Below are 15,871 nucleotides of genomic sequence, written 5' to 3'. Positions count from 1 at the left end.
GTTTTTTTTGGAAAGGAACTGATAAATCAACTGTTGGTGCAAGAGTAAAATGGTCTAAAATATGCCAAACGAAGTCAAAAGGAGGGCTCGGTTTGGAAAACTTAAAAAGCTGGAATAGGTCTTGTATGATCAGCCTAATCCGGAAAATACTTGCTGGAGAAGGTTCCATGTGGGTTGATTGGATCAAAGAAAATGTTCTAAAGGATAGAGATTTTTGGCAAATTGAATTAAATTCTTCCTATAGCTAGTGTTGGCAAATTGAATTAAATTCTTCCTACAGCTGGTGCTTAAACCGTATTCTAAAAACAATAACAGAAGTTGTTGCTGTATTTGCTGCTGCAGCACAGAATATTCGATCTATTTGGAAGGAAATAAGGGAGAAAGGAGAAAAGGCCTCTTTGCATAAATTGGTATGGTATCCTTTACATAGTCCTAAACATAGCATGATTACATGGATGGCTTTGTTAGATAGACTCCCCACTAGAGCTCGTTTACAACGAATGAGAATTGTTAATGATGTGAACTGCTGTCTTTGTAATGAAGCAATTGAAACTAGAGATCATTTGTTTTTTTACTGCTATTTAGCTTCTCATGTATGGAATCAAGTGCTGCTTCATACTAGATTGAGAAATTCTTCTCTATCATGGGAGGACATGATTGTACAAGTTTGTGAATCATGGAGAGGGAAATCCCTGCTTACCACTATCCTTAAGCTTTCGTGGTGCGCTTTTATCTATACCGTTTGGGAGGAACGAAACAAACGTCTTTTTCAAGGATGCTCCAGATCACCATAAGATATTTTTAAAGCTATCAAAGAGATAGTAGGGATTCAACTCGGAGGAAAGAAAATTAACCGATTAGATTGTGTTAATATTCAACTTTGTAATGCTTGGGGTATAGGTTAACCGATAATTCTTTTGTATGTAGGTTGTAATTATTTAGAGTTGTATCGGTTATTGGGATTTTGAGCATGTACCAGACTTTGGTTCTTGGATAATAAAATCAAATTTATACAAAAAAAAAACTTCATAAATCAAACTAGTACATAAGAATCCATGATCATATGCATAAAATCCAATCTTGATTCGATCCAATCTGTTATGAAAGCACATGAGCTGAGCCTTAGCCTAAAAACACCTTCTCACCTTTTCCATGTTCCTGCCGTGTTTCTCCTGTTCACCGTGAATAAAAATATTGTATAAAGCAGATGATGCTATCGGCGATTTCCACTCCAACACCGCCGTTAGACCCTGTACTGACTGCAGGTATTATAATCTCATCAACGGCAGTAAAGTAAAACCATATCATGCATAGAAGATCGAGAACGGCGGTGCCTTTGGATATTTTAGTCATTCATCTCCAAGGTGCCGATCTGAATTTACATATATGCCGTTGGAGGAAGATGCGCGATTGCACTCCAGGAGTCGATGATCAGCACCGGCCGACCACCTTGAAAATCGATCTTTTAATTGGTGCTTTACGGCCGTAAGCTTGCATTTATGTCCATGCTGAGGTAAGCCGTAGTTTTCATTTGGGGGCATTGGTGTGAGTTTGATATCCATTGGAGTTCGGCTTATACCAAGTGGAAGGTATCTTAGTTATAATTAGGATGGTAGTTTGATTCAAGTTAGATATGTTTTGAACCTATCCAATCTATTAATGTCTGATTATTTTTTCCCCAAAGATTTAGGCTCAGACTGCGAGGATTAAATTCATTTTTAGAGTGAAAATTCTTTGATCCAATCTAAAATCATAAGTAATATAATTTTTTTTGTATTTCTCTATTTCTTTATAATTTTTTAATTAAATTATTATTTTATCATTTAAATTCATGTCCAGCTTGTCAAATATAAATTTTTGTTCCAAATTTAAATTGAAATCAAATTTAAATAAAAAAGTTAGATTCAAAATCCAAACAATCTACTTTGGATTATGATAATGACTATCTTATTATAATAACTTTTAAGAACAAATACATTTGATCGATCACCTATTTTAGACTTACTAAGAGTAATCTACATCTTTTTCTTAAAATTTTTATACACTATTTATATTTCTTAAATTTTTGACATTATTTTTGTTTAAAAAACTTTTCAACATTATTTTGTATTTATGATTTAAAATTAGGGTAAATTACACATTTAATACCTAAACTATCAGTTTTGATCAATTTTATTACCTAAACTTTTAATTTTTTTAAAACCATTCATGACGTTTAATTTTTGTTTCATTTTAGTATCCACCATTAAAAACCTAACGCATTTAGCACCTAATCTATCAATTTTGGTCTATTTTAGTACCTAAACTTTTAATTTGTTTCCAAAACTTAACGTCAAATTTTGAACATAGGTACTAAAATGAAACAAAAATTAAATTTTAAATGTGATTTTAAAAAATTGAAACTTTAAGTATTAAAGTTAACCAAAAACTAATAGTTTAAGGACTAAACTTATAATTTACCCTTAAAACTATTTTGGCTTCTAAAATGATTAATTCAGATCCTAATATCCATAACATCCACAATCGAGACCGTATGACCATAGTCACGATGTACACAGCAATAATTCTACAAGCAACTGCATGACCAAAATAGTCAATATTGATAAACCAATAACAAGGCAATCATCACCATTAACGACCAAGAAGCAAACAAAGGAAGCAACTACATACAACACACTCTCGATTAATTTCACCCATTTATTTAACCTTAAACTGTTCTGAGCTAAAACACCAAAGACATTTAATCGATAGATCACCATGGTCTTCAGAACACTCAAAGTAAATTGGGCATATATTTTCCCAGAAACAAAACACATCAACATGAAGGGAGATTTCAGGAGACAACGCGGCCGACAATCGGATACTTAGCTTCGAATTTCTTGATCCAATCGTTGAGCACTCCCATCTCCTTTTCGGAGAGGCCACCGAGATTGGCGCAGATATCTTCCTCGTTCTTGCTCATCTTCGCAAGAGCTCTGCTGGCGTCCTTGCCGGCGAACATGGCGTAGGCGCCGCCGGGACCGTAGAAGGATTTTCCTGCGGAGACGTCGTAGATGCGGCCATTGATAGCGACGTATATGGGCTTGGATGGATCGGAGCCGTTGAATTGGAGAAGTTGCTGGGGTGTAAGATCCATTGAAAGTTGCGTACAATAAACGGAAACCAGAGACGCCAAAGGAGACCACAATGTCTTTTAGCTTTAACAACCACCGGTCTTGCTTTGGTAATGAATAAACTCAAGTTGGCTCATCTTCTGACACGTGTTTTGTTTATCCTCTTTCGAATGATTAATTAGAAATGATATAAACATCTGTTATTTTATACTAATAATCTAAATTTAAAATTAATTTATTATTCAAAATATTATTATTTAAATTTAAATTAAATACTATTTTTTAAAACTATTTAGATAAAGTACACCAAAAGTTACTGATTAAACTCAAAAATTAGTTTAATTATTAATTTTTTAAAATTTTACAAAATAAATATTAATTTTTTAAATAATTATAAAATGATCATCACATTTTATAAAACTGATTTAAAATATCAATAGTTTTATATTCAAATATGAAAGAATATCATTAATTTTATCAAAAATTTATAATTTATTATAACATCATATCGATAATTGTATTAAAATATGATAAATTTAGTAATTATTTTATAATTTATAAAAATATAATGTTTAAAATGATAATTTTGGTATAATTTAACGATCTTTAATAAATTTTATTCTAATTATATTAAGTATGGTACATTCTGTACGGACATTTTTTACCGGGAACAAAATAATTAGTTTAATATTTAAAGAAATGTTGAGAATCGCCATTAATCTGTTTAAGTGTGATTGAATCACTAATAATGTTTAAGTCTGTGAAAACTAAAATCGAGTTTGGAGGCACGGCTACGTGTGAGTGAGGAAGGGTTAACACCCTCACCACGCCCGTAAAAACAACGCTTACTTAATCACAAATATTTTGTTTAGACTATCAATTAATGTATTTAAGGTTAATAAGGAATTTTTAAATTCTCCATAATAAATTCGAATTCTCTAATGGCTAAGAGAATCAAAATTATAATAAAAAATTCTAAAAATTCACAAATTAATATGTGAAAATTTCGATGACGAAGTTTTTCATTCGTGATTTCAAGCATTTTCAAACGTCTAGAATAATACTAACAATTAATCTCATTCAAGAAGACACCTTTATTTTTATTAATTGTGCTAAAACTTGGAACTTATAACTCTTTAGAACATTTCAAAATTTTTAATGTCTAAGAAAATTTAAAAATATTCATCAAAGTCCGAAAATTCCTATGATATTGTTTTTATGAGAAAATCAAATATATGTTCTCTCGTTAAATAACTTTGAAATCCTCCAACATTTAGAAAATATCGAATGTCTAATAAATTTGAGAACATACCCTGTTTGAAAATATGATGAATATATTAAAAACATGTTTCAAGCTTTTTAGAATGATTACGATATTGAGAAATTGATTGATTCGAAATAACTTAACTTACTTAACATCCAGAGTAAGAAAGGTTCCCCTCGAACGACTATGGTTGTGACAAATATAAATAATAGATAATAAATAATTTTAAATAAATATAATAAATTAATTAAAGATAAAGTATACATATATATGTGCATTAGTACATGCGATGAACATTCCTAATAAACCATGAAATAAGCTTACCATATATATACACGTATATTTATATATATTACCACCAAACACTAAAACAATATATATATATATATATATATATATATATATATATATATATGTATGTATATTTTATATTACGCCTAACTCATGTATAACAAGCAACTTAAAATAGAATATAAGACAAATACATATACCTATACAAGGAAAAAAATCAACAACTTTAAAAATCATATCAATGGTAAACAAGTCAAAAATCATTTCAAAAATAAAAATAAAAATAATAACACACTATACGTTGAAATAAAAAAAATGACTTTAAATAGTAAATTGGATCAAAATGGAAGCATTTAAAATAAAACAACCTCTATACAAAGCGGCACAAGATTGAAGGGAACATAGAAAAGGGACTGAAATGACACACATTAAAATTACAAGTCAAATATAAAATAAATGAAAACCAAAGAAAAACTAGTAATCAATGACCAAAATGAATACGGTAGAAACATAAGTGCTCTGAATGTGAAAATTAAAAAAATAAATATGAATTTCATTTAATGGTCAAAGTGAGAGATTACAAGTGATGAGGGACCTGAAGCACAATTAACCTCTCCTCTACGTGTGCGGACTCCTTTCCCCAAAACAATGTTGTTTTCCATGGGATATAAAAGCCCCCATTTCCACTTTTCTTCATTTTTTTCATGTCATTCTTGCTTCCTTTTTAAAAAAACAAACTTTCTCTCTTATATCTCTACTTGAAGAATCGGTGAGCTTCGGTCGCAGAGACCAACATTGACCGGCGGTGACCACTGCTCGTTGATGTCGAAGAAGAGGGATAAGGGCATCCGCAAAAAAACTTTTCAACTCCTAAGCAAGGATCCAGACTCTGATTTGCTCCAAAGTGATTAGATCGACATAGATCTACGAAGAAGTCTTCAGGTTTTTATATTCTCTCTCTTTTTCTTTTTCAATTCTCCCTCGATTATTCTATCCCCTTCTATGATTAAAACAAGTCTTCTCGTTCCTTGCCTATAGTTTACAAGGCTTCATCCTCGTAGTTCAATCAGAATCCACTTTTCATGTGAGCAAACTTTTTCTTCACCTATGCCCCATAGTGTTGAGGTTGATCCTTGGTTAGGGTTGAATATGAAGAAAAATAATTTAGGTTCAAAGAGGGACAACAAGGGATATGTTTTCTCTTTTTGTGAAGGGATAATGAAACAATGTCGTTCATCATTTCATACACAGAAGTCCTTGCAAAAGAGGTATCCCTAGGGGGATAGATATTCAAGATTAATTTTTATTCACATGACAATAATATAATTAATGCATGATAGAATTATTTCAATTGTTCCCTTTATTTCTTATTCTTCTTGCTTCGAGCATGCCCCATTTATTCGAGTTTATCTTCAAAAGCTTGATCTAGGATGCCCTATCTCGTTTTCCTTGCAGGAAGATTCACGAATGAATGAATTTCTTCTGCTCAATGTCTTTAGAGTTTTATTGAGGTTGAAAAATGTTGGTTTTGCGCCTGAGAAGATAGGGGTATGACTTTGAAATCGTATCTTTAGGAAAATGTAATGCCATGATGAGATTGACTCTGCTTGAGAAGGTAGGAGAATAAATTTGGTGACTCGAAAAAGATAAGGGTATAACTGTGGGGTCTTAGAGAGATGTATTGTCTAGGTTTGGCCTTTCTGGTTGTGGTCACAAATTATTTAGGTAAATAATTGAGTAATTGTGCTTTTGGATTTGGACAGGATACGAAAGGTCTAATCTTGCCACTTACCAAAGATCTATAATTATTAAAAGAATTAAAAGAATCCTTACTTAATTGATATTCTAAGAACTACAAGATTAAAAATTTGATTCATTGTTCATAACCTTAGAATGTGGTATTTGTTCAATCATCGAACAATTTACAAAAAAACGTTTAAGCCAATAATAAAGAGAGAACAAAAACAAGTTTAAACAAGACAATGTCAGTGCAATAAAGCTTCATGGGTGAACAAAATGATTTTTTCTCTATTCGTATTAGAATTCCCCATTACTCACTAAAGGTCCATGCCCTTGAATTGATTAAATTTTGGACTTGGCTATTCGGTGCCCCACAATTCTCAGTTGTATGCCCCGAGCTTCATATGTGGTGTTAATATCATGTCCATGTCTTTTAATTCTTCTCTAGGTACAACGAGATGACTTCAATTCACTTTCAAGATTTTCGTCACATTAATCTCATCTTCTAACGGTTGAATGCATGCAAAAATGCTTTAATAATGCAATGCCAAATACAAATGCAAGATGTAAATGCAAAATATATTGACCCCAAAATAATTATTCCTAGAACAATTCTTGAAGAAATGATAATGTCTCGATACTATGGGAAAGCGAAAATCAATGATTATCTAGCTTTATGTCCTAGTTGTTCAACTCCTACAAGTAGCTGGATGATCATCGTCTTTCGACAAATTTGGATTCTTCAAAAAATTACAAAGCTTTTAGTTCTCCCTTAGCGATGATTTGTCGATCCGGTTCATGATCTTTAGCTAATGCCTTCAAAGTTAAATCTTCTTGAATATGGCTTGTTACCTTAACATGTAGGCTTTCATGTTGCTTTGTTTTGTCCATAGAAAAATCTTTGAAATTCTATCTAACCCAATGAAAGACATTGTAGTTTCAATAACCTTCTAAATGACCAGTTATTTCGAAAGTCAATGCCTTGATGAGATGTCATGTTTATGCAAAACTGAAAACACAACGAAGCACGAAACAAGACAAAAGGAAACCACGTTATTAGAAATGATAATTAAAGAAACGTGAGTTAGCAAAAACAAAAGAATAATTGAATAATTCATATATGAGACATCAAATAAGTACTATGAATAAAACACGCAAAGGAGATTAAAACCCTGACCGCATGCATTCTAGTTCTCCTAAATTATCCACATAACTTTAGTGGGATGAGCTTACTAAATTCTTTACATGACAGTTTGGTACTAAAAAGGGTACTCAAATTGTTATTGTTGGTGCCCCCTTGGGTTTCCAGACCCTCAATTCTCACCCATTATAGGCTTATACGAATCGAGGTTAATTCGAGGGGATGCATTTCCCTATACCTAATACGGAGGGTTACTCACGAAAGTATAGGTACTTTGTACCCCGGAAGTGGTTTACTAGCCCTCACGAAGGCATAGCAAACATCTCCCACTTAATTCGGATAACGCTCGGGTAGAGAGCTTATGTTATGAATGTGCAATATGTATTCCAGAAATAAAGTACACATAAATTATAAATAGCATATCACTGAACAAACACACACAAAAACAAAAATGCAAACATATTATCTTTGACAAAATTATTTGTGCTCAAGCAAAAGTCATGCCCACTAAAAACATTTAGTTTTAAAAATATCCCAAGCGGAGTCGCCAAACTGTATGCACCATTTTTTACTTGATGAATAAAAAAAATGGTTTTGTACTTAAAGAAATGTGGGATCTTTCTTTCTAGTTTGTTTCAAATATAAGAAAAATGAAAAAAGAAAAAACCTTTTTGAAATTGTTTCTGAATTTTCTGGGTTTCTATTGCTTTTAAAATTGAGGGGAGATCCCTTACAACTTTTTTTTTCAATCTGAGAGCCCCTTTTTACATTTTTTGTTGAGGGATTTAAAGAACCATCCCTCTGATTTTTACAAGAGTAAAAAATTGGTGACACATTCAAATTATATTTGTAGTTTATTTTTAACATGATATTAAATTAACGATTGCAATATTATAGTTGTATAATTAAAATTTGTGATACTTTATTTTTTTGAAGTAATAATAATACTTAAAATGTAGCTGATTACAAGCTCAGCAATTTTAATCGATATCAACACGTGTGTGAGGAGCTTTTTGTACATAAAACCCAAACCCTGCAAACATCTAGCTGATTACAAGCTCAAGCATGGTTTTAATGGTTATGATTCGCTCCAGAATTGCTTCAAACCCACCTCAAATGGAATAACTAGATTTGATAACCATAACATAAATCGAGGTTATGACCTCATTAGTAAAGACACTATTGTTATTCTTTGAGGTCCCGGGTTTGAACACCAGGAATACCAGGGTGTGAGTGTTTATTGTCAAATGATTGACAATTATCTTTAAATAGATACCATCTTGGAGGGTGAAATTGTGTTATCCACTGGGATTGAACGGATTGAACAATTTGGGAATACTTATTTCATGAACTTTGTGTTGCAAACTTTGGTTCATGCTCCTCCTATGAGGAATTGTTAGAACCAAAATCATAGAAAATATGAAAATCAACCAAGATCAAATCATGTCAAATCATCAAAAATAATACATATTAGTTTTACGGAAGCATACCTGAATTAATTAAAGGGTTGAAATCTTCAAGTCTTTCTTTGGTTGTGATCTTCCAAGAAGATATGTTTGCTCTTGCTGTAAAACTCTCTAACAGGGATAATAGTAATACAAGTTAACCTATTTCTTGGGGACCACTACCTCTTTATATAGATTGAATATCAGGTTAATCTTATAATTATGCCCATCATCAAATTATAAATACAACTTATGGTATCTACACTTTGATTCCTTGACACTTTAATAAAAAATAATACATGTAACATAATTGGTCACTTAATTTTGTGTCATACTTTATGATAACAATGTACATTATACATATGTGCCCACAAATATGGATTTTAATCCAACAATCTCCCACTAGGGTAACATATATTTCCTGAAAAATGTACAACCTTAAGAGCTCAAAACTTGCTATCATATAATAAATATTCTATAACAATCTTGTCCATTAACTATATCCATATAAAATTAAAGCGGCATTTGCCATATCTATCATGACTAGACCCATCAATGGTCACGTATACAAACATAGTCAAATGACATAGATCAATCATGGAATGTAGCATAAAAATTACATGCAATGTGAACCGCGCATGATTATTTCCAACTGGTCCTCTTTATACATTAGTGAGATCAAATTTTACCAAAATTAGAGTATGGATAAACCAAAATAAACTTTATTTCTACATAAAATAATTTTAAAATAAATGTCCTTAAACTAAAGTAACTAAAATTGTGTTTATAATAAACGAGCACTAAATAAAAAGTCTCACTAAAACCCCATATCCTTAAATGATATTACACCCACATGAGTAGCGTGCTCATGAAAGACTTTGGGTGATAGTTCCTTAGTAAGAGCGCAATTATGAGTTTATACCAATATGCTCTATAAACACAATCTCTGAATTTTCTTTAACAACCAGAAACATAATGACTATGTGCTTAGACTTAAGATGTTTCTGTTATATATGGAATAAAAGACTGCAACTTAGTTGTCAAGAATAACTCAAGTGGTCTTCTTATCAATCCAAAATTAGCAGTTCATGTGACAAAATTTTGCATTCATATTCCAATAAATTGGAGTCCGTAAACCTAATGATGTCTTACTTGATGGACCTATGATATGTGAGCATGTAACATTTTGTTCTTAAATCTATTGTATAAATCAATTTGGCTGCTATCCAACGATCCATACCCAAATTGCTTAATATCCTAAAATCATACGCTATGTCTGAATGCATATAAACCTGAGTATATATATTAAATTCTTTATTTATTTTTAAGCACAAGGAACCTTTCTGATTTTCATTAGTTTCAAAATCATCTTTAGGGCACTAATCAAGGTTAAACTTGTTTCCTTTAGTAATAAGAGATATTATTTGTTTTACTCCCACTAAATTTATAGTATATACAATTCTCAACCAAATTCATCTCAAAATCAAATAAGATAATCTCTAGATGAAATTTGTTATACAATTAACGAGAGTCGTACTTAAATTCACAAATAGATTTCCCTAATTTGTATATCATTAATTTTGTATCATTAGATACAATTTTCTAACTACACTGCATAAAATATTTCATCAATGTTATCATTAAGAAACACAATTTTGAAATCCAACTTATGTAACTCAAAATCAAATATGAGCAACAAGTATCATAATTATCTGAAAGAGTCTTTCAATGAAACCAAAGAAAAAGTCTCTACGAGAAATTAATGTCTTCTTTCTGAGTATATCCTTTAGATACAAGACACACCTTATACCTATGAACATCACCATTTGCATCCATATTGGTTTTAAATATCCATTTGCAACCAATACGATTTGCAACTTCAGGTAATGAGACAAGTTATTAAATTTTATTATCATGTATAGAGCTTATACTATTCTTCCATGACATTGATCCACTTTTGAGAATGATAACTTTTATGACATGACGAAAGTTGATTAGATCATCTTTCATCATTATATTATCATCCTTATTTCTTATAGAAACATAAGAATTTAAAATAATATTTCTCTATTCTCGTGGATCTTCCTAATGACACTTGTTCTTTGAGGTTGTTGAGTTTGTTCTTTCGTAACAATTTATCATCTTAAATGGAGAGTTGTTCAAAATAACTTTATTGATATTCTAGATTCACTTTTTGATTAAAGACATGTATAAACACATTATTATCATCAAAAGTGATATAGAAATTGAGTTATAATCCAATTCCTCCTCAAAATCAATTCCTCAAACATTATTTCTCCCTCCAAACTCAACATAAAAAAATAATGTTATAGATCATACCTTACAAATATTCCTAATTATGAGATCATAAAACTTATAACCCCTGGATTGCTCAAAATAACCAACATAGTAGCTTAATGTTTTAGAATTCAATTTCTCCTCATTTGTCCTAACTTATCTCAAAAGAGAACAACCCTTGTAACATATTATTATATTTTTTGAGTTGGATCCTTAACAACTACATTCTGGTTTTATTTGTGCCTTATCTTTATATGCACTTTTCAAGTTAGTACTTTCAAACTTATTATGCTTCAACCTTTCTTCCTCGTGACACAATGAATCACAAGAACAAGTGATTCTTTAGCAAAAACTCGATCTTAAGTGCCTTAAGTCTTGAAGCAAAATGAAACATATCCATAATGTGCTCCCCACATTTCCTTGACCCTTATACTTTATAGACATAAAAGAAGTCAAAAGTGATGTCATTTAAACCTTATTGTTTTGGGGAAAATATTTCTTAATTTCGTCAAGGAAACCATTAGCCTTAGTAATATTTTCAGATAATGTGCCCCTAAAAGCTTCTAAAATATTGTTCTTCATTACCACAAGACTTATGCAATTTGAACAAATTTCACCTCTTAAAATCCAATTAAGGATGTTATCCCCATGAGAGGGAGAAATTGTTTTTTCCGTAGTGCAAAGACTATGTTCATGCAACTCAAACCTTATGTAAGTGCATTTTTCTTAAGCATGAGCTGAAAATGTATAATAGCAGATATTATGGTAGCAATATAATTTGTCGAATAATGAACAAAACATAAATAAAAATGAAGCTCACATCTTAATTAAACAAATAAATTCAAAATTATGGTTAATCTCATCACAAGATACCAAACACTACAACAATATCAAGTCTTTGGACAATAATATTAACAGTAAATGTTACTCTTGTTGTAGTAATAAAACATTGACAATAAGCTATGCTGAACAAAAAATTAATCTTTGGACTAATGTAGTGCTCACATAAAAAAATTCCTTATAATTGTCACATGTTATTACCACAAGTGTCGCTTGAAATCCGGCCAAATATTAACTTTCCTTTGAGCCAATTAATAAACGCATGAATCACAAAAAACGCATAATCATCTTGATATTTTAAATAAATCAGTCTACACAAAAGAAATCACCTTGGCGACATTATGTTTCAACTAATCTATCAAAATATAAGACATAGCCATAATATTAATTTGTTTCAAAAAAAATATATATATATATAATTAACCAACAATCAAAACTGAAAAATCGAATTGAATATATACATAGATTGCATTAACAATATAAATAAAACCATAGAAATATTGTCAACCAATCAATTTCTCTTAATTTCTCTTTTAATTAAATCAAAAGATAACCAAAATAATAATAAATTTGAATACACTTAAACTTATATCAAGATATCTAATACTTCATTAATATTTCATCTTTAGACAAAATATTTACCTTAAGTGATATTTGATGCAGTAAGCAAACATTGATAATAAGAATACGTCAAGCAAAAATCTTCCTTTGGGTCGATCTATTACTCACACATCAAGCCGAATAATTATCACATACTTATTACTAAAGTTGTACATACGATTATGTCAATTATTAATCTTCTTTTGGGCCGATCAATACTAACATATCCTAAGTTACATGCACAAATTTTGTATAAAATATTTTCTATAATTGAGGTCGCTTTAACGAGTTATTGTTTTAATTAAGCCATTTCAAAACAAGTATTAGTATTCAAATTTAATATTTTTATAACAATCAAAGGTAAAAACTAAAATTATTGATTGCACTACAATATCCGAAATAACCCAGAATAAGGTTACATAAATGGTGTTATCATAAATTGAAAACTCAAGTCTTTGATTGTTTCTGAAAAGTTCGTTAAACATGCAATCAATTCATTACTTCATAAATCACCAAAAAATAATAAACCAAATTCAAAATAATCAAATATTTAACCAAATATTAAAAGTGCATACTAATTAATTAAATCTTTTCAAAGATTGAAAAACAAATTTAATCAAATTGAATCGCATATATCAATACAAAATATATATTCTATAATTCATAATAGTCAAAAACCAAAACTGAATTTTCTAAACACGTCATGACTTGATAAGGTTGCCTAAACGACGTTATTAAAAACGAAAACCTAAACATTTGACTAATTCTAAAAAATTTGTTAATCATGGATTCGCCAAATTAAACTAAAACTCGATACATGAAATTAAAACCAAATAATCACAAATCGTGACAATAACATCATGCACAAATGAAATCCAAAGTCAAAACCAACTATTGAATCAAATAATTAAAGCACAACACTGATAAGTAAAATATTTGGTTCATTCTTTATGCAATACCAACACTGGTATTTATTAGGTTTAGATCTCTAGAACAAAAGAATCCAAAAGGATAAAGATTACAACCATGAAAAATATTGACATTGAATTGTCAAGTTAATGCTTTGGAATTGATGGCATTAAAAATTAAATTGTTGTATAACACTAAAAAATAATTAAAGTTATCTCCAAACCCCAATTGTATTAGTGAACACAGTTGTTATTATGTAAACAAGTCTTGAATCCATGCATCGACAATAATAAAAGAAATACCCTAAATCATAAATTAACGCACAGGGAAACAACAAACACGATAGCGCACGATGTCGAAAAGAAAAACATTTACTTAATGGTGGGCTAGCATTATTTATAAAAATCAAAGAAAATCACTATTTAGAAATAAAAATTCTTAACTGATTTTCAAAATTCTTAATCGTGAACCCACACGGGATCATAAAAATTATCAACTACGGCATCGTTAAAAAAGTTGGCTTAGAAAATATGCAGTCGCATAGAATTAAATTGAGAATATGTAATCCCAAAATCAATGCCAAAATAGTATTCAAGAATTTTAATCTATAAATTATAAACCTTAAAATAATTTATTCTCAAGGATTCAACACGGAGCGATGACATCATTTGTCAGAACCAGAATCAGATCAAATCATGTCAAATCATAAATAATAATAAATTCTAGTTTTGCGGAAACATACATGAATTAATTGAAGTGTTAAAATCTTCGAATCTTTCTTTGATTGTGATATTCCAACAAGAAGATAAGTGTGCTCTTGCCGTAAAACTCTCTAACGGAGATAGAAGTAATACAAGTTAACCTATTTCTTAGGGAACACTAAATATTAGGTCAATCAATCTTTTAAGTATTTATAATTCTGCTCCTCATCAAATTATAAATACAAATTATGGTATATGTACTTTGGTTTCATGACACTTTAATATAAATAACACATGTAATATAATTGGTCACTTAATTTTGTGTCATGTACATTATACATGTGTGACCACATATATCGATTTTAATCCAAGGGAACTATTTCTTGAGTTATCCGCACAACCGCGATCAGTGCAAGAAAAGAACCGGTGAAAAGCTATGCTTGCTTTGTGATATGGTGCTCTTGATGCGGCTATGTTCTCCGGTGATCCATCCCCTTACAGTCCAGCGCAGTTTCTTTACAGGTTCTAAATCATTCCCAATATTTTCATTGTTATATTACATGACTTACTGTGAATAGAACTGGGTCTCTTTTGGTTGCTTTATGTATTGATTAAACTAGAAGTTCGGTTTCGATATCGGTTGTAAAGATATTAGCCTTGAATCAAATTGCTTCATTCATAGTCAGAAATCGATTCTGATAGTTGATATTCAATTCGGATAGCATGCATGTGCTCTCGATCCACTTTGGTCTTCCCTCTAATGATTGATGGATTTGTGGTGGTGTTTTTTTTAGCTGGTGGCAGCATTCGTCGAATTTAGCTAGTTATGAGGAGCAAGAGGCTCATGAATTCTTCATTTCAGTTTTAGATGGTATCCATGAGAAGTAGAGCAAAGCGAGGAACTATAGCAAAGGTAACAAGGTGCTGAGATGTAGAATAATAACATGCCTCTAGGCATAAGAATGTTGGAATATTCTTAGAGTCATTTGAGTGTTGATAGATATTCCACTCACAACGAAAATCTGTTATTCTTAGGCATGAGAAGATGGAATGTCAAGAACCGAGGGACACACTGCAGCAACTGTCGATTAAAATAATACCATTGGTGCTGTTTTACATATCAAGAGATTCGAGCATTATAGAGGAAAATGGATATTTGTCGTTCCCTTTCTCATTGGACATGACCCCATATTTGCCTTCCTCTATTAAAAAGAACTTCCTGAACCCTTCTTTCAGTTTCAGACCCCAACAATTTAGGTCTAGATCACTATTTTCACCTAACTGATTCCCATTTTTTAAGACCACACAATCATCAGGTTTTGCTTTTAATATCCCAGGCTCATCCGGTTTATAAGTGAATCTTGATTTATCTTTTACCACAGTCACCAAAACAGGACTTTGTTCTCCATTTTTAGAAGCATTAGAAGTTTGTACCTGTTCACCAGCAACATCCTGCTCACCCGTCCTGCCTGTTAAATCTTCAACAACTCTTCAACATAGCTTTGATTAGTAGCCATTCTTGATTCCAT

The 15,871-nt window shown here is 30.9% G+C and overlaps 1 protein-coding gene and 1 pseudogene across 1 annotated transcript; one reads left to right on the top strand and one right to left on the bottom strand.

The window, feature by feature from the left end:
- Positions 1-2,679: 2,679 nt before the first annotated feature.
- On the bottom strand, positions 2,680-3,231 carry LOC120169386 (probable steroid-binding protein 3). The gene has a single exon (XM_039177532.1). The coding sequence runs from the start codon at positions 3,134-3,136 to the stop codon at positions 2,834-2,836; it is 303 nt and encodes a 100-aa protein (XP_039033463.1). The 5' UTR covers positions 3,137-3,231; the 3' UTR covers positions 2,680-2,833.
- Positions 3,232-8,707: 5,476 nt separating this feature from the next.
- Positions 8,708-15,263, top strand: LOC120169392 (annotated as a pseudogene).
- The last annotated feature ends 608 nt before the right edge of the window (positions 15,264-15,871 follow it).

Source organism: Hibiscus syriacus, unplaced genomic scaffold (assembly GCF_006381635.1).
Source record: "Hibiscus syriacus cultivar Baekdansim isolate YM2019G1 unplaced genomic scaffold, ASM638163v2 tig00111759_pilon, whole genome shotgun sequence".
In the NCBI taxonomy this organism is placed as follows: domain Eukaryota; kingdom Viridiplantae; phylum Streptophyta; class Magnoliopsida; order Malvales; family Malvaceae; genus Hibiscus; species Hibiscus syriacus.
The sequence above is the reverse complement of the archived record's forward strand: the minus strand, read 5'-3'. Positions and strand labels throughout refer to the sequence as shown.